Here is an 18667-nt window from a genome sequence, read left to right on the forward strand (position 1 = left end):
CACTCGCACTGAAGTGCTGGCTACAGACGCAGTAACCAAAAATGCAAAGACGATTTCAAACCCCCAGCCACGCCTCCACCCGCCAGACAAGCAGTCAGCACAGCGGCTAAGATCTGACAGAGCAGAGTTCTGTCTCTCTCTAAAGGCACTCAGACTTTGGAAACGACATTGTAGAGCCAAGAGTGATCACAAGAGGAAATGAGGCAGCATCTCGGTGGCAGACAATCCAAGCAAGGGATGTCAAAAATGCACGAGCTTTCCTGTTGTGACAGCGAAGTCCCGGGCAGACCCAGCTGCCTGACAACACAAGACTCTCTTCTCCTGTCCCCAAAGAGGGAGAAAAACAGAAGGAGTTAAGACAAAGTTGTGACTGAACTGTGACTCCGAAGATGACAACATGTCATGCCTGATTCCTTTCTTCAAGATTCTTGGAAGAATGAGATGGTGAAGGAATGTATACAGAAGCCACAGAATCTGCCATGGGCCTCCTGGGGGGGGGGCCCCCAGGACGTCGTCAGTTCCTGTCCCCTTCCAAGGGAGCACCTTTCTCCCAGGACAAGGCACCCCACTTTCAACTCTCTCAGTGGAGACCGCTGAGTTTTCTGAGACCCATCACCCCACACCCCAGTCCCCTTCCTTGCAATCTTGTGTACCCCGATTCGCACTCCGGCTGCAAACACGCTAGTGCGCAGGAGGACTGGAAGTTATTCTCCACACACAAATTCCTGCTAAGCTGTAAATTAGGAGACACGGCTGGAATGCTCCCCGGTCTTTAGGAAGCCTTCAGCTGTGCTACGAGTTTTAAATGCGTGCTGAATATAGACTAATATTCCTCTTTGAGAGCGAAACCAAGTCACAGTCTGCCTTTTTTAAGGACCTGAGTTAGAGTTCTCTTCCTGGTCGGACAGCAATTACTTTTGAGAAACCTACGACAGGACGGAAATCCTTAGCATCAAGGTTCTCATTCTGATTTCTGGTTTTAAATTAAAACCAGTAGCAATCTCAGCAAATCAGAACTTAATATTTCCTCCAGAAAAGTCATTGGAAGAGCATGGAAATCACGTTAAATCAGTTCACATTATTTGGGGCTGGAGTATCTCATGGGTTCCCAGGCAGGTTCACCTGTGGGTGAAACGCAGGGAGGGAGAAACCTGACTCCTAAAGAGAGGAAAGTGGGAATTCTGGAAGAAATCTCCCAAACTTTGCTTGTAAGTCAAATTCTCAATAGGGAAAGAGGTTAAAAATTGTACGAGATACCAAAATAATCAAGCATGCCAGCAAACAGGTGTACTCTGAAGATTCTGACTGTGACCATTTAAGTGGGTGGCCTACGAGAGAGGCGAGGGCAGGCCTCACGGCCTATGTTTAGGAACAGGGACACTAAGTGACTTGCCCAATGTCCCACAGTCAGCGGAGGCTGAACGCAGGCTGGAACCACCGCATCGACCCTCCTGCCCGTGCACAGTCTTCTCGTGAGGGTGGACACAAGTGTAAAGTGGATTGAACCCCAGCCCCACCACATCCGTAAGAGCGGACACTGTCAAGTGCTGGCTCCGCGTACCACAGATGCTCTGACTCATTTGTCCCCATCACGAGCACGAGAGGGAAGAAACGTCACTGTCTCCCCCTCTAGAGACGAGAAGACAGCGGGGCGGAGGGAGATGTCGAGAAACCCGCCCGAGGCTCCAGGGCTGAGCAAGCGGTGAAGCTGGCAGAACTTGCCCTCCCAGCCAGAAATGCGCACGTGGGCACTCCTGAGTCTGCTCTGGTTATCAGCAGTCTGGGAATATTAATTTTCACAACATATCTTCCCAGTGCGATCCCAACTACTGATGCCTCCAAAATATATCACGAAACTGGAAGTTCCTCGTCATCAACTTCTATCTTCTTGGTCAAAAGACAACCACCACCAAGGCCTAGGGATGAGCCAAAAATCCCTTTCAAGACCTCCCTCATTGCAGAGAGGGGCTGGCGGGAAAGAGTTCAAATTTTGCGGAAGTCCCAACAAATTATGCATAAAGACAACTTCAGGATAACATTTCAGAAGACTAATGCTGCCTATTTTTCTTAACATAAAATACTAAATATTAAAATAGGAAATTTTTGAATGGTATCAATTCAGCTCAGACATAAAGTTTGTACCACCACCAAAAACAGGTTAGTCCCGTCCCATCACATATTTGAATTACTACGTCTTTTTATTTCTTGAGATGCTGCAAGATCTGCCTCAGGACCCAAAATCGCCCCCTCACGCATCACGGCCGTCTTCTGGTTTAGCTAAACCCTGTCCTAAGCAGAGCTGACCCTGAGCAGAGAAGGGAAGAGGCTGGTTGCTGTCAGCATCTCAGCAAGCATCCGACCATCTCTGACCGTCCTGCCCGTTCAGGAAGGGCCCGAAATGTGCTGTGCCCTTCAAGGATTTTTCAAAAATCATCTTAAGTTACTGACAAAGTGACCTTGACTCCACGTGGAGCTTCTCTGCCCATCAGAGTCATCCTCAACTAGCGCACCGTCATTACGAAGTGAGCTGTGACGCTGGAAGAGCTCTCCCTCCCATCCTTTACAGAAAAGCTGACACAGTCTCCCCTCTCATCCGCGGTTTCAGTTACGCGTGGTCAACCGTGGTCTGCAAACAACGCTCGTCACAAGGCCTGGGTCCTTCACTCACTCCACCCCATCGTGTCGTACAATGAGAGGACAGTACAGGAGGGGGGCAGTACGGGAAGATCGAGAGGGAGAGAGTCACAGAACTTCTATACGGCATATTGTTATAATTTTTGTTTTATTATTAGAGACGTTGTTAACCTCTTACTGCCTAGTTTATAAATTAGACTTCATCAGAGGTACGTATGTGTAGGAGAAACGCAGTCTCTGTAGGGTTCCGTGCTATCCGTGGTTCCAGGCGTGCACGGGGAGTCGTGGAACATGCCCCCCGTGGTTAAGGGGGGATGACTGTATCGACATCCTACATTACCCCGGGATCAGTTCTCAGACTCCTGTTTGACAGGACTGATTTCTGCTGTTTAATCCCCTGCCCTTACCACCATCTCACATATAAAACAATGAGTTGAGGAACATTAATAAAGTGGATTAACCACTGCAGACTGTAGCCACCACCACCCGTCAACCCCACCAGGTCCCCTGCACTCGACTCCAATTAGGACGCCGCCACTTAGCCTCTGTGTGACTCCCAAGCAGTGACTTAACCTTTCTGTGCCTTAGTTTTCTCATCTGCCAAGTGGGAATCATAAGAGTGCCCATCTCTTAAAGGTATTTTGAAGAAAATGAGATAGACAGAAAGGACTTAGAACAGTGCCTGGCATATATTAAGCACTCAAGAGTTCATAATTGTTGCCAGGTTGATTTTAAACAGAAATATACTTCCTGGACAACTCATCAGTCCTTCTGGATACTAACCAGTGAAGATGAAAAAAAGTTACAGAAAATATCTCAACTTTCTATTCTACAGAGGACAAGCCACACTGCTGGGTGGGCTGGCCAGGCTGCACTCCCTGTCTGTCCTCTGCCAGCAATTCCTGGGGCAGGTCTGGGACCCTTTCCCAGGGTGGGTGAGCAAAGGCTGGCTCTGCTCTATATACACAGAGCTCTCGAAAAGTCAATCAATCAACCCATCCAAGACTCCTCTGCTATTGATCTTCTCGTCTAACACTCCCACGCTAAAGATGGGAAAACTGGCCTGGGGGCTAAGGGACTCGTCATGTTCACAGAAACCCTGAGCGGCAGAGCCAGGGCCAAAGACAGGAGTCCCGGTCCTCAGCAAACCGCCAGCCCTCTCCTCAGTCCACTGCAAACGTCACTAGTTGAACCCTCCACATTTACTAGCCCTCTAAAGTAGGGATTACTTTCGTCATCTTAGGCAGAAACCGAAGCTCATCCTCTTCAAAACCAGAAAACCAACAACTGGTAGAGCCAAGAGCAAAAAGCTGCCTGTCTGGCCCCAAAGAATAGGCACCTGCCTCAACTCTCCCAGAACTCAGCGCGGAGAATCCTCCTGAGCTCTCGCCCGCTGACTTCCACACGGTCTGCGCCTCAGGCTCGTCTGAATGAATGAAAGTTACCATTACAAACACGCAGCGCTGGCCTCCACCCCAGAAGCAGAGCCACAGTCTCAGGGAGTATGGCTTCAAACTCTGTGTCCCCTCAGGACTGGTCAAGCAGTTCTGATGCGTAACAATATTTGAGGAACCCTAATCGAAGCAAGATACGTCATGACTGCTGCCGTGGAAATGGGAGGGAACCGAGTGACCAGGGCCAATGCGATGTTCAGAGCAGCCGAGTCTGCATGAGGGTAACGTGGTGACCTGCCCCAAATCCTTCTGTGTCCCAGGCACGCTTGCAGCCGTGTCACATGAACAGCCTCCCCGCCATAGCCCTGCTCCCGCTGAGCTCCCCTCAAGAAATCAGCATCTCAACGAACACAGCACACCCCCGTGCTTTTCAGCCGGGCCAGATGTGGGTTATGTTGGAAATACAGCAACCAGGCTCCTCCCACCCTTCTCCTTTCACTGCAAACCCCCCAGTCTGCTCAGCCTTCTTAGTGCTGAGCTAGAAAGAGGAGGGAAGCGGTGGGACGAGCACTTACCACGGAGCACCGTATATCCTGAACCCCTTCACCGTCACCTCCGAGTCTTGTAGGTAAATACTGTTTGTCAGGAGGGACTGCACGTTGTCAAAGTCCTCTGGTTTCAACTTGGATACGGAGGGGAACCGGTAGTAGTCCTGTTTCACGAGGTCCGCCATGAATTCCTTATCAAACGTCAGTTCATGATTCCCAGCAATCACTATTTTATATTCATACGGCAGGTTTCCTGAAATAGGAAAAAAGAGCACCAATTAGCATGCTCATTTCCCATCATGAACTCCCCCCTCGGATCCCGTGTGATGAGCAGACAGAGCACCAAACGGGACAGCAAGTGCATCCCTCTGTATTTCCATGGGAACCAAAATGTACGACTACTCCTTTATGCTCACAAAAATGACGATAAACAGGACATAGGAAGCTGCTAAGAAGCTAAAAAGCTACTCATACATTAAGTTTTCTTTATCCATTTCCCTCATCAGACTCACTGTGATGAATCCATACTTTATAATTATCCAGCAAAAAGCACTTTAATCATAATGCCCAAAAAAGATCGGGACTTGGTGTGGTCCAAAAAAATAAGCCCACCAACTATTCTTAACAACTCAGATAACGGAGACATTTTTAGTAAATCCTTCGTACAAAAGAAGTAGCAGAGCCAACGTTCCACAATTTACATGCAGTAAATGAAAGGAGTGACATGGTACAATTTCACACCGCAAGTTCAAGTTTACCTTTTGGCTTGCGAATAAAAAGCACATTAATAATGGCCCTCTGATTAGAAGGCTAGCTTTCCTCCCGTTGGGATGCGAGAAGAAACTGTAAAGCTTAACCCCCTTTTAATATTTATGGTATGGAAATGTGAGTTCTCCGTGTGTGCTTTTTATGCAAAAGTTTCCCGATCAAAATGAGATAATTCTGGAAAGAAGAATGAAAGCGATAAAGGAAAACCCAAACACCAGACTTCTGCATAGATTTATAATGTTTGAATAAAGTACAGGTCATACATATTAATAACTCACCGTGATGCTGGAGGAACCCAAATCCAAAGGGAGACAGTGCAGGGCAGCTGTCCCCATCCTGAAATTAATGCCCTTTCTCTTGTTTGTCATTACCCATCCCTCAAGCCTCACCACTGGGCTGCTGCTCATTTCATTTCATTTTATTTTGAGGGGGAAAAGGGTGGGATGATGGTGCCTATAATTCCAGCTCCCTGAGACTCCTGGGTCCAATGCAAAATTAATGTTTCCTGCTATTCCAGGAAGAATGAAAGTTACCATTAGCAGGAAATCAGAGACACTTGTAAAAATTGGTCCTTACCAGCAAGCCAGAGTCAATGATTTAATTAATGAAGCTGAGTGGGGAAGAGAATTATATCTAACTTGGCGGGGGTGGCAAATTTGGTCATAGGTCCACCTGGATTTCAGCAATGCAAGCTGCAGAGATTACACTGTGAGCCCACAACCCCAGAAGCACCCTGAAACATATCTGCTGATACTGAAGCAATATTTTTTTTTTTAAGATTTTATTTTTCCTTTTTCTCCCAAAGCACCCAGCACATAGTTGCATACTTTTAGTTGTGGGTCCTTCTAGCTGTGGCATGTGGGACGCTGCCTCAGTGTGGCCTGATGAGCGGTGCCATGTCTGTACCCAGGATTCGAACCGGTGAAACCCTGGGCCTCCCAAGCAGAGAGCGCGAACTTAACCACTCAGCCACGGGGCCAGCCCCTGAAGTGATTTTTAAGATCACCAGAATATGCTTTGTAATGCCACTGATTTTTCTTTAGCTTTCAATCTTTAGGTTTCTAACAGTAATGAAACTGCATATTTAGCACGAGGGTTAATGGGGAGGCTTAGGAGAGAGATGAAAGCAGTCAGAAAAGAACACTTGGGGAAGATAAAACCAAAAACACTGTGGGCAAGCATCAATGGCCATCCTTGGCTACTGGCCCACAATGCTGCGTGACAAGCCTCTGGCCTCGGTTATTCACAAGGCTGGGGAAAGAGCTCACAGCAAACAGAAGGCCTCTCTCGAATGCATGTTTATGTGAGTTTATAATCTGCTCCAGCATAAAGCAATAAGGAGTATGATGTATGTTACAAGCTACTTGGATAGAATGATGATATTTAAGGAGTGATGAGATTTCCTGCACTTACAACACAGATGACAGATGTAATAGGCTGAAAATTCCCAGCACTGCAGACGCTGGAAATCTGCAAGACACCCCACAACTCTGACATCACGGCCCTGTGGCCCCCGTGGCCTGACGCCACACCCCCAGAATCTGCTGTGCCCCCAGGGGTGGAATGTTTTCCCAGACGGCAGGGTGACCCACAGCAGGTCCCACCCACATGGAGCTCAGAGCACGCTGCCTGCACAAGCCACGCGGTAGCTGCTGGGCTCCCCATCATTCATGATGACGCACCCCGGCTCCTGCGTGAGGACTCGGCACCCCGCTTTTTCCATTTAGAGCTTTGGTTTGGGGTGGCCTGGGTGAGATTGGGAAATAGGGGAAAGGAGGCACATTTCCCCTTCAGATCGCTCTTTAAAAAAAAAAGGTACAACTGCTTCCAGGTCAATCCTCCTCAGGAAGACAGGCCTTTCGGTGGCTTGTCAATCAAATTTTGGAGACACAGCACAAAGCAGCAGCCACAGAAATGCGATGATATTTGCACTTTGCCACCCAGCGCCTCTCCTTCCAGGGCTCCGAGAGGCATCTCCAACTTCCATCCTCCGTTCCCATGTCCCGAGACTGTCGGGCATGTTTTCTTTTCTGCTGAACTGACCTTTCATGTATAATCTGCACACCTTTATGCTTTATATGAACAGTGCGAGCAGGGCAGCTGACACATCTCCTGTTCCTTGCCAGTGTTTTAGTTGTTTTCCAGACTAGATTAATTTGGAAGGCTCTGCAGTCAAGCTCCAAACTTCTTGGTATTCCAATAGCATCACTTTAAAATTGTCAGACAAAGAGGTGCCTGCCTTTATCCATTTTATTCAGGATCAGGCCACCAAAGCTGACCTGTTTGAGTAAAAAACTAAGGCCATGCAGAGTTATTCCAACATGGAAAAATTCTTGCTTTGAATGACCTGAAGAACTCTACCAAGTAACCAGCTCCATCTTTCCCAACACATGGTGTATGCTCCACTGGTGACAGACAAGATTACTGTAGGTGGCATGGAGATGAACTTTTAACAAAATGTCAAACAAGTTTTGTATGTTTTAAAAGTGCATATTTGGGGGCCGGCTCCATGGCCGAGTGGTTGAGTTCGTGAGCTCCGCTGCGGCGGCCCAGGGTTCGGATCCTGGGCGCGGACATGGCACCGCTCGTCAGGCCACGTTGAAGCGGCGTCCCACATCCCACAACTGGAAGGACTTGCAACTAAGATATACAACTATGTATGGGGGGCGGAGATAAAGCAGAAAAAAAAAAGATTGGCAACAGTTGTTAGCTCAGGTGCCAATCTTTAAAAAAAAATGCATATTTGGAAAAATAAAATATAACAGTACAAGGAATGATATATGGCTTCATTCTTCTATCTTTCATTTGTTTTCCTATTTTTATATATAAAATAAGAGATGGTTAAAAAGAACTATTGAGCTAATAATACCACAGATAATCCACAGATACGGCAAAGTGACGAGTGTAGCAAGTGAATGAATGAAATGTGGGAAACGAGCCCACCAGTTCAGGTTAGAGCCAGAGACCACAGCGAGACCATGGGCCCTTGGAGGCAGCAGCTGAGTCTTATTCTAATCCGTGTTTTCTAGTGCATTTGCATCACCTGGTCATATCACAAACACAGATGCTCCCTTGATAAGTGAAGGATAAGGAAAGTCAGCTGGGTGCTGCTGGTCCTCCACAGTTCTAATCACCCCACGCTCTTGCCACTGCCCTAAGAAGCTATCACAAAACTTTTCCAGGTCCCTCTCTGGCTCCCAGGCTCCTTTTCACACCCCACTTGGCAGACAGCATGTCCTCGAACCTGAAGGTGGGCTCCCTTCACCCCTTCCCTTCACTGTCCTATCACTCCATCTGTTTGCATCTTCTCTTCTTTCTATAATCGGCCTCTTTATCCCATTCTTCCCACTCTCGCTGGCACTGTCCTTTGCCAGATAGCGCTCTGATATTTTCGGCCTCTCTCTCTCTCTCCAGCGAATCCTCCTCCTTAGTGAGTTTGTTACAATCCCAAACATCCCAACCCTGCTGCTTCTTTGAGATGCTTCTCATTTCACACCTGACCTTCTGGAAAGAGGATTCCAGAACATCCTAGCTAGTAGGCCCAAGTCAGCCCACAGATGTACGAGAGTCAGCCCTCAACTGTATTTTATTAAAAAAAAAAATTGAACTAATATTTAGAGATCAGGAGACATCACACAGGAATTCTGAATTTCTAGCTTCTTTTGGAAAATCAGAGGACCAGGCAACACTAGCCTCCAGCCTGCCACAGACCTCCCCACGCCCTGCTGCTTCTCACACCTGGCTCCCTCAGCGTGCCTGTGCTGCCTGACGGGCCACTCTGTTATTAGAATTCGCAACTTCAAGACAAATGGTTACTCAGAATTTACCTGGTGCAGTCTGGCTTCTGCTTGTGTTCTCTTCCGAAAACTTCCCTGGAATGTTGATAGCCTCCTAAGAGCCAAAGCTTTTCTGAATTCTCATCCCCGCTGACCACGTGCAGTGACATCCTGGTCCCTGGGCACGTCTGGTCCCCTGCTCACTGATGCTGCGCTCTCTGCTCTCCGCCCCCCGTCTGATGGTTCCTCCCGTCTCCCTCCGCCGCAGCTCCTTCTCACTCTCAGCCGACTCCGTCACACTCTGCCTCTGCACCTTCTAGGCACACGAGTTACTGTCTTCTTACTGTGCATCTCACATTTCTGTTCTTCAGGATTCAGTCTTTAAGCTACTGCAATTTAAACCGTGGACGCGGCGTGGGGTTGAGAGTGCGGACTCCGTGGCTTTGCCGCGTGTCAGCTGCGACCTGGGACAGAGTCCTCACGTCTCTAAAGTACGCTGGCAAATGGGGACGATTCCGGCACCTGTCTCAGAGGCCGTGGCCGAGCCATGGTGAGATGGAGCTGCTGCGGGCCAGGCAGCGGGTGGAGGAAATGAGGAAGCGTTCTCACCCGTCTAGTCCTGCTTTTTGCGTGTGACTTTTCCCCCGGACTGTGAGGCCCCTGGAGGCAGAGACCCAGGCTTGTGGTTTCTTGTTTCACCCCAAGTGCCCAGGTTGGTACCTTCCAAATGGCAGGCACACAGCCAGGATTTACCGAACCCGAGGACGAACAGACGACCCTCACAAGATGCACCAGGAGCGTCTTCAGGGGAATTCCAGGAACGGAGCAGCTGTCTTGGGCTTTGAGGAGCTTTAACCAGGGTCACGTGTCCCTCCAAGGAAGCCACCCCCCCCCGGAAGTGTCCCGTTCTCTGGCCCCCATCTGGTCCAGAAATATAGTCTACACAAACTGGTTTTAAACTGCAGTTTCCTCAAATACAAGAGGGGGAAAATACTACCACCACCCCCACGGTCTGGTGGGCACTAAACGAGACGGCTTGTGTAAAGAAGCCCCATGATCTAACCCTCATGCTCACCCCACAGCACTAGCTGTGTTCTGATAATCATTAAAGTGATTACCCTTGGCAGTCATCATCCAAGAAAATATTAATTTATCCACAAACTGGATCACTCCCTGGTCACAACGGCACAGTGGCACAATGGCACAATGGCACTACTCTCAAAGGAAAGCATGTGAAGATGGAAAAGAAACTTCGGTTTTCCAAAGGCAGAAACCAGCGTGGTCCAAGGTGCCTTTCAAGTTCACAAAAGCGTCAATACGGCGCCTGGATGTAGAGCAACGGTGGGCGGGCCCTCGAGCCTTCAGCCTGACACACCGCAACCCAGCGCGTCTGCTGAGGGGATTCCAACCCCGCAAATGTGTGAACCGAACACGTCACTTCTTTCCTCCACCCATTGTCCAGTGACCCATCTCTTCTAATATTTACTCAACACGAAATAATGTGCCAGGACCAGCCTCTCATTCACGAATGCGCAGTGTAACCTGTGATGGACAACGTCCAGATTCCACCTCTCTCAGGAGTGACTGCTCACTTGGAATATCCCCAATATCTTGGTAGAATCAGATGGGGCACTCTTCTATGAGAGTGTAGAGAGGAACAGAGTATCTAGAAAAGTGCAAGATCTTCAGCCATGCCCATGTCTGATAAACCCGTAACAACTCTGAAGCAGACGCAGTGGGGTGTGTCAAGGTCAGCCTCCCTTCCTTACCAAACTCTGGACATTTAATGTGTCACTTAAAGAGGCGCCCATGCATCAGAGCACAGGAACCCAGCAGGATCCTGAGAGATGGCAGCCTGATCTGGGATTTGTAAGCCGTGCTCTGGAGCCTCCCCGGGGCTGGAGCAGGGCACAGAGGCCAGAGGAAGGGCCAAGGGGCAGGACCTGCTCCCACCTTCACACCCAGCACTGCTGGCCGTTATTTTACAAATTGGGGAAAAATTTCGTTTAAAGGAAGTTACCTTTGGCTTAAAAATATTAAAAAGAAACCACTGGTCTATCTAATCGCATTTTGCTGATGAATAAACTGGGTGCCGGTGAGCGGCTGCCACCTGCCAGACAAAGTCACAGCCCACGCTGGTGGCACGAGCGGGACAAGAACAGCTCTTCTGCCTCTCGGATGAGAGGTGAGCCAGCATCTCTAACAGCCTCACAAAGTCTGGCTCCAGACCCACCTCTGCCCTGAGTGCTCCTCACCCCTCTCTCCATCTACGCTGATCTTCTCTCTAGTCGAGGTGGCCCTTTGTGTTTGTGTCACGAAACAGAACTCCCTGTTTCGACGCTTTTTGGGCTACATCATGGACGTCTCCTCCAGGGGACACGAAGCAGGGTCAGCCTCACTCTGTGACAACACACATCCTGGCTCAGTGAAGGCATTCCCCAAATGCTACTGCAGCGGTGGGTGCAATTTCTTCGCCACCAGCTCCCAGAAGAACGTGGGAGCCTACCCAAGGAATGGAAGGTCACAGACTTGGGGAGAAGAAGGAAAAAATCTCCTCCACCCAACTTTCTGCAGAATCTCAGAATTTAAAGACATGTTGTCGATACTACGAGAACCAAGAAGAGACTTTGACAGGAGAACACAAGTTGAAGGTAACAAACCCAAACGCCTACAGGGACCAGAGAGGTAAAACAAAGATGTGAGCTGGAGTAGGCAGGAGTGATGAAGAGCAGGCGTGACACAGGTGCACCACCACCGAAAACACACCGAGAGGCTGTGCCCTGGACAAACAGCATTCCTTGCCAGCTTGCTCCCCCAGCAATAAAAGTTAATGTCCCTCTAAATTAAGTATCAGACAACCTTCTATTTCTGCTACAAATCATGGTAGAATGTATTCGTATTCCTCTGGAAAACTCAAGTTCAGATCAAATCAAAATCCAAGGTCAATTCCAGAATAGTCACTTTTCTGGAAATCTGCCTGCCACCTGCTGGAAGATGGCTTCTGCCCCATTCTCTTCACTCCCCACCAATGGGGCAACCAAAACGCCATGGGGTTGGGGCTAATGTCAAATGCCGCCTTCCCCACGCCCCGTCTTTACCAAGGATGTGATAGGCAAGGCTACTTGACTGCTATCTCCTATTTGTTTCTGCCAAAACCAAGGGAAAAAACCTAGAGAGCAGCAGTAGTCCTTTGTGAAGGAGAGCACCCAAAAGCAAACACGGCTTTCTGGGTTTCCTGGGTAAGAGAAAACCTAGTTACATAACGGTGACAGATCTTAAGATCTCCCACCCCTATGCTCATTTCCCTCCATCCTCCTAAATTATAGACTTTGAAAATATATGAGGAAACCTAGAGTGTTTATGGCATCACACTCATATAAAATAAAGCTCACTGTGGATCAAGAAGGAAACAACACAGAAGGAGAACCTGCTATGGCTCCCAGGTGCCCAGAAATCAAACACACGCACACCTCCAGGCTTGCTCTCCCTTGCCAACATAAGAGAAAAAACTAGCTTTCTGAGATTGAAAGGAACAAAATAGATATACAGTCAGACCTGTTATCATGGGACTGTTTCTAAGCAAAAGAGATCTGTTCAATTCCACCCCATTTCTGAAACCCTCGGCCTGCGTGGGCAGTGCCAGGGGCCGGTTTGGAAACACTGCTCCCCGATGCCAGTGTGATAAAGGGACCTGGTTATACCCCCAAGGTGGATAAAAGAAGGCGATTTTTTTCTGCTTAAAATTATTATGATATTTTTAATATCATGACTCCAGCAGAGAGGGAAAACGTTCGAACTCTGGAAGTCTCTCTTATTCCACTGAGGACTGAATAAGAATAACTTGGGCTTGAAAATTGGCCAAGCAGAAAATTCTGCAGGAGGATGAAAGGAAAAAAAATCCTACCAATGGCGGCAAGAGTAGAAGAACTATGAGCCTTTGGGACGGACTAAGGAGCCGTGTCATCTAAAGTCCTTCCCTGAGGATTACCGGGGGCTAATGGCAGAGAAAAGCTGCATCCAGCTTGAGGCAGGGAGAGGGCGTCGGCCTGAGCGGCAGGCTCACCTCCCCTGCTGCACAGCCAGCACTACAGAGATGCCTGGCACTTGGTGGTGCCCACCGCCCACCCTTTAAATGGAGGGAACAGACCTCCGGTGAGCCCTCTGGGCACTATGGTTCACACTCACTTGCTTTGGCTGCAAAGCCACCAAAACATTCAACGGGGCAAGCTCGGTCTCTGACCTCAGTCTGTCCCCCGTCAGGCTCCATTAATTTCCACAAGTCCTGACAGCTCTAACGTTAATACTCACACTGGCTGACGGTACTCACAGCAGGTTCAGACTGCTGCCTTCTCCTCTGAAACTCATGCATTAGGGTTTCTTCCATGCTTGCAATGGGAAACCAAGTCTAAGAAATATTAAACACAGAAAACTATATTACAATAAAGTCAGGGCTGAGCCAGAAACCCAGGAGAAGGTAAGGAACGCTGAGGGAAACCCGGTGGTCCACCACAGAAGTGAGGCGAGCCTCACAAGCCACAGCTGAAACGCCCCCTGCTCTTCTTCAGCCTCCTCCGTAAAAAGAATCCCAAGGCACCAGGAGCTGTTATAAGCCTTAATCCACACAAAGGAGACAAAAGTCTATCCCCCACTCAGGAAAGCAGACCCCCTCTGGACCTGAGCAGCCACCAGTATGTGACACTGATGGCAGGTGACATAAAGGGACATGTAGCTTAGAAGGGAGCATGCCGATGGCACCGTAATTATCAGGGACCTGAAAACAGCTCAGGGATGGGGTTGCAGCTCCACGTGGTTATACACATTCCTGTCTCAACCACAACCTTATTCCAACCTAACTCTTTGTGACTTACACACACGCACACACACATATGCTCACACACTCATTCACACTCACACATTTTAAAAGGCAACCACAACGTGGTAAAAAAGAATGACAATATCCTCTTTGCTTCCCAACTGAGTATCTCTCCACTGCCACCCAGACCCACACGCACGTTCCACAGGTGAAGCCGTGGTGGTAACTGGCCACCGAAGCGCGGCTCCAGTCTTACTGGGGCGTTGCCATCTGGCTGGACAACTGGAACCACAGGCAGCCTCTTCCCTATTTATTTCGTCCAACCTCTTCCTTGCAAATGAGGGCCTCGGCTCGCCAAGAAAGATTTATACCCCATAAAACAAATTCGATCTGAGCAACAGGACTGTCTCCTCAAGATCCTTCGATCTACTTCCTCGAGCTTCAGAAAACTGGATCCAAATCAGGCCTCCACCGAGAGCCACAAGAATCGGCAAAGACGCTGCCAGGCCTCATCTCGACCAGCTGCGCGCATGTTTCCATCATTGGACGCGCTGGGGTGCGGGGTGTACGGCCTGACGGAGATCACAGGCTTTGCAGTAAGACGATTTGGGACCAAGTTTCCAGTTCTGTCACTTATTACCTGTGAAACTCAAACTCAAAGTTAACTGCATGTTACTCATCAGAAAAATGAGGGTAGCTGGACAACCACACTGCAGGGTGGATGTGCAGACGGGGTGAGATCAATAAAGGACCTCGTACAGACCCGGCACAGAAGGCTGATGAGGATCATCATCATTTTTATCCTGCCCTCTGTCTTGCACTGTACTCATTCAGGACACGGGGCTCACCGCCTACTTCCTACCACCTCAAAAGAGTATCCAGTAAATACTTCTAATAAACTAGTTCTGCTGACTGACAAAGTCTATGTGAGCTGAAGAATAATATGTTACTGTTTTTTCCCCACGAAGCCTTTAAAAAGCAACTGAGAAAAAGGTGTTCCTTCCAGCAATAATTATAGAACAAGTGGCAATTATTCTACTGAATAATTAGAGGAACAACTGCAAATCCTATGTGTTTGCATTTTACACCATTAAGTACGGTGAAAATCAAATTAAATAAAAGCAACACAGGCATAAAGGCCAGATTCTGTAAAAGAAATAATTTTAGAGGCTTTTTAGATTCCCTCCCCACCTTAACCCCATAATTAGTAATAAAAAACCTTTTTGTAATCACTACTATTATTTTTGCAAGCTGAAATAATGTCTGAGCAGACGAATGCAGGATTTCAGCATGTGGTGATTCCAAGGGGCTGGTCCACAGAAGCCAGAACAGAGGGTTGACAGTGGAAATAAAATCTCTGCCTTAACAGTGCCACTGGGGCTGGATGAAAATGGTTGTCTAGAACTTGATTAAAACTAAATTGAAAAAGAACATATTTGGCTAATATTACATTAGACTAAAATATAGAAATGAACCCTAATACTCTCGAAATCTAATAAGAAAAAGCCATCTCAATTTCCAAACTTTCAAAGCATCTTCTTTAAATGCATCACAGATCAATTTACATGGTACTTTTGCCAATAAGCAAAACCAAATCACAGGTTCCAATTGGCTTATATTGGAAAGTGTGAGAGCAAATGCTGGAAAATGCAATTACTGCAAACAAACTCCATTTTCTCCCCTCTGAAGGGAATTTCAGAGAATATTTTATTGCCATCAAATAATATTTCTGAAGGCATCAATACACAATTCTATTTTCTTCTCAGAGGCCCCACTCACTGTATAATCTAATCCACTCTACAGAATATCTTGAAATTTAGAGAAGAGCCTACGACACGGGTTATTACCTTGCACACACATCCTGCGTCAATTCTAGTAATTTGCACTCCGGACTGGAAGCCACACAGAGCAAAGTTTAGGATCCAATAAAATTGACTTTTCCCATTTTATAACTCAAAATTCTAATGAAGCATTTCAAGGATAAAATTTTAAAAGACCTCTCTCGGGGAAGGTTATTTTGATCCGTAGTGACAGCAACGAGACAAAGGGAATGGAGACCACCTTCATTTCCTCTTCCATTTTTGCTTCTCCTTCAGCCCTCAACTGGCAAAATTTTCTATTACTAAGAACCCCAGATAGTCAGAAGCTACAGAGGAGACTTCCTGGGGTGTGAAATCACGAGGTCCCCTCCTGATACGGCTCGGGTTTCAGTGAAACCCCAGTTCTACCAGTCCCGGACCCCTTTCCTTAGGAACAGCTTTGTCATCGCCTAATGCCACAGCCTCCGCTCTGGGGTGAAGTGGTACAAGGTATGCAGGATAATTCCTCAGGAAGAAAGGATTTCTGGAAAGTCCATCATGGCCACGGGGGCCCGAGATTCCAGGAAGTGGAGATGGACTTTCTCCATTTCTACTCCTTACCCATATGTTATTGTCTGAATGCTCGTGTCCCCTCCAAGTTCATATGTTGAAATCCTAGTCCCCTCTGGGATGGTACTTGGAGGCAGGGCCTTTGGGAGGTGATTAGGTCGTGAGGGTGGAGCCCCCACGGATGGGATTAGTGTCCTTTAAATGAGACCCCACAGAGCTCCCCAGCCCCTTCCACCACGTGAGGACACAGTGAGAAGACACCATCTACGAAGCAGGAAGAGGGTCCCCACCAGGACGGCGCCATGCTGGCTTCTTGATCTTGGGCTTCCCAGCCTCTCGAGCTGGGAGCAGCACATTTCTGTTGTGTACAAGACGCTCGGCCTGTGGTACTTTGTTACATCAACCTGAACGGACCAGGACATCACAGTTTTCTGGATTCTGGAGCCCTAGCGTCCAGCATCTTACAGCCACAGTTCAAGAGACAGACTTTCACTGTGTCTTCCTAAATCCGGGTTTTCTCTAAGCATTATTCTTAAAGCATAAGGTGTCCTTTAAAGCTCTCCATTAAATAATTCAGTTAAATATTTTAAGGAATCTGGGTCATCAGGCCACAGTCGGAGAGCACAGCTGTCTGCCGAACACTCTTCCCAGCAAACAGGGAAACGATAAAAAGAGTGGAGGTGGTCTTGTCTGTGAGGGTCCCCGTGCCTGAACATCTGAAGTCAGGGGAATACACGTGGCGTTAGCCTTAAATTGTCCGCTAAAATCCAGGTCCAGTTCTCTCCCTCCTCATACACATCCCTGCCGTCTGACAAGCGTGGATTTCCTCTACCTGTGGGTTCGCTGCTTTTAGGGGCTGAATCGCATCCTCCTAAAATCCACGTGTTGAAGTCCTCACCCCAGTACCTCAAGAACATGACCATATCTGGAGACAGGGCCTTTAGGGAGGTAAGTTAAAATGAGGCCATAAGGATGGGTCCTAAACCAGCCTAAATGGTGTCCTCCTAAGAAGAAAAACTATGGACTCACAGAGACACCAGGAGGAAAGACCATGTGACGACACAGGGAGAAGGCGGCCATCGGAAAGCCAAGGAGAGAGGCCTCAGGAGAAACCAAACCTGCTGACACCCTGACCTTGGCCTTTCAGCTTCCAGAGCTGTGAGAAAATGAATTCCATTGTTCCAGCCCCCCAGTCGTGGTATTTTGTCGTGTTAGCCCAAGATGTCTAGCACAGCTTCCTACAAGGCAGACGGTGCTTAGTCATCCTTCACACTAAAGCTGAGGCAAAATGAGGAGAATTCAGACCTGACGGTGTTTACTCCCTGCAGACACTCACATGCGCCCCCACTTTCAGATCCTCCTGGATCCCTCTTAGTGCCTACGGACCACAGAGCAGACCCCGGGTGGTGTGCACAGCTCTGCGGCCTGGCCGGGGGCAGCCACTCCTCCACTCGAACTTGGCTCCCAGCTCACCAAGTGCCCGCCGTTCACAGAGGAGTGTGTCTGCAGGGCCTTCTCCCACCGATTGTGGACCTCAGCAAGCTCACACTAGATTCTGCTCACGTTCGCAGGCTTCAGGAATTACTTATCAAGTGAATGAATGAGTGAATGGAGAAATCATTTTACCCTGGCTAAGACTCATGCGGAGATGAGGACTTAGTACTCCCATTCTGGCTTCCAGATGGCCTTCGAGTGTTACAGATCCTATTTTTATTTTATCCTTGGAGATCGCCAATTATACACATCACAAGGTATACTATGTATTTGTAATTGAGAAACTAAATCTGATTTAAAAACTCTGTTATACCAGGGACCTTTTTGCTGGGGAAGCAGAGGGGGGCAAAGAGATTGGCCAGCAGACAAGAAGGACTCAATTTCGCTGAATGAGTGAAGAAATGAATGGACAACAAATGAATGAATCAGCTATACACATCACACAAATAATGGGACACAATTTCGAGAGAAGGGAATTACTATGGTTGCACCATTAATATTACTCATTTAAAGACTTTCCAGCCTTTGTTCCCAGGGTCCAGTGGCTCAGAGGAGATAATCAATAGAGAAGTGAATGGAATAGCCATTCGTTATCTGCATCTCTTCTTCGCTGTGTCCCTTCACCTGAAAGTTTTCACGCCTAGGCTGCTCAGGCAAATCACTCTGTTTTGACAGCTGGCTCCACAGAGGCCACTCTGCACAAATGCGCCTGTGGCCCAGCCGACAGGACATTCGCATGCATCTTCTCAGGCCCCAAGGCACCGGGTCAAAGGAAAGAACGCACGCTAGCACATGTGCAGGCCCAGCTTCTTCCTGTGCGTCCAGCAGAAGACCCAGACGCAGCTGGTGCTGCTGACCGCTCCTCCTCTGA

The 18667-nt window shown here is 48.2% G+C and overlaps 1 protein-coding gene across 6 annotated transcripts in view; it reads right to left on the reverse strand.

Annotated features, from left to right (window-relative positions):
- Window positions 1-18667, reverse strand: part of MPPED2 (metallophosphoesterase domain containing 2) — a 170106-nt gene that overhangs the window by 79114 nt on the left and 72325 nt on the right. For all 6 annotated transcript variants that reach the window (XM_070624608.1, XM_070624609.1, XM_070624610.1 and 3 more), the window contains one exon: window positions 4604-4829. In XM_070624608.1, coding sequence (XP_070480709.1) covers window positions 4604-4829 — 226 coding nt within the window. The remainder of the gene's footprint in view (window positions 1-4603; window positions 4830-18667) is intronic.

This window comes from Equus przewalskii, chromosome 6 (assembly GCF_037783145.1).
Source record: "Equus przewalskii isolate Varuska chromosome 6, EquPr2, whole genome shotgun sequence".
Taxonomy (NCBI): domain Eukaryota; kingdom Metazoa; phylum Chordata; class Mammalia; order Perissodactyla; family Equidae; genus Equus; species Equus przewalskii.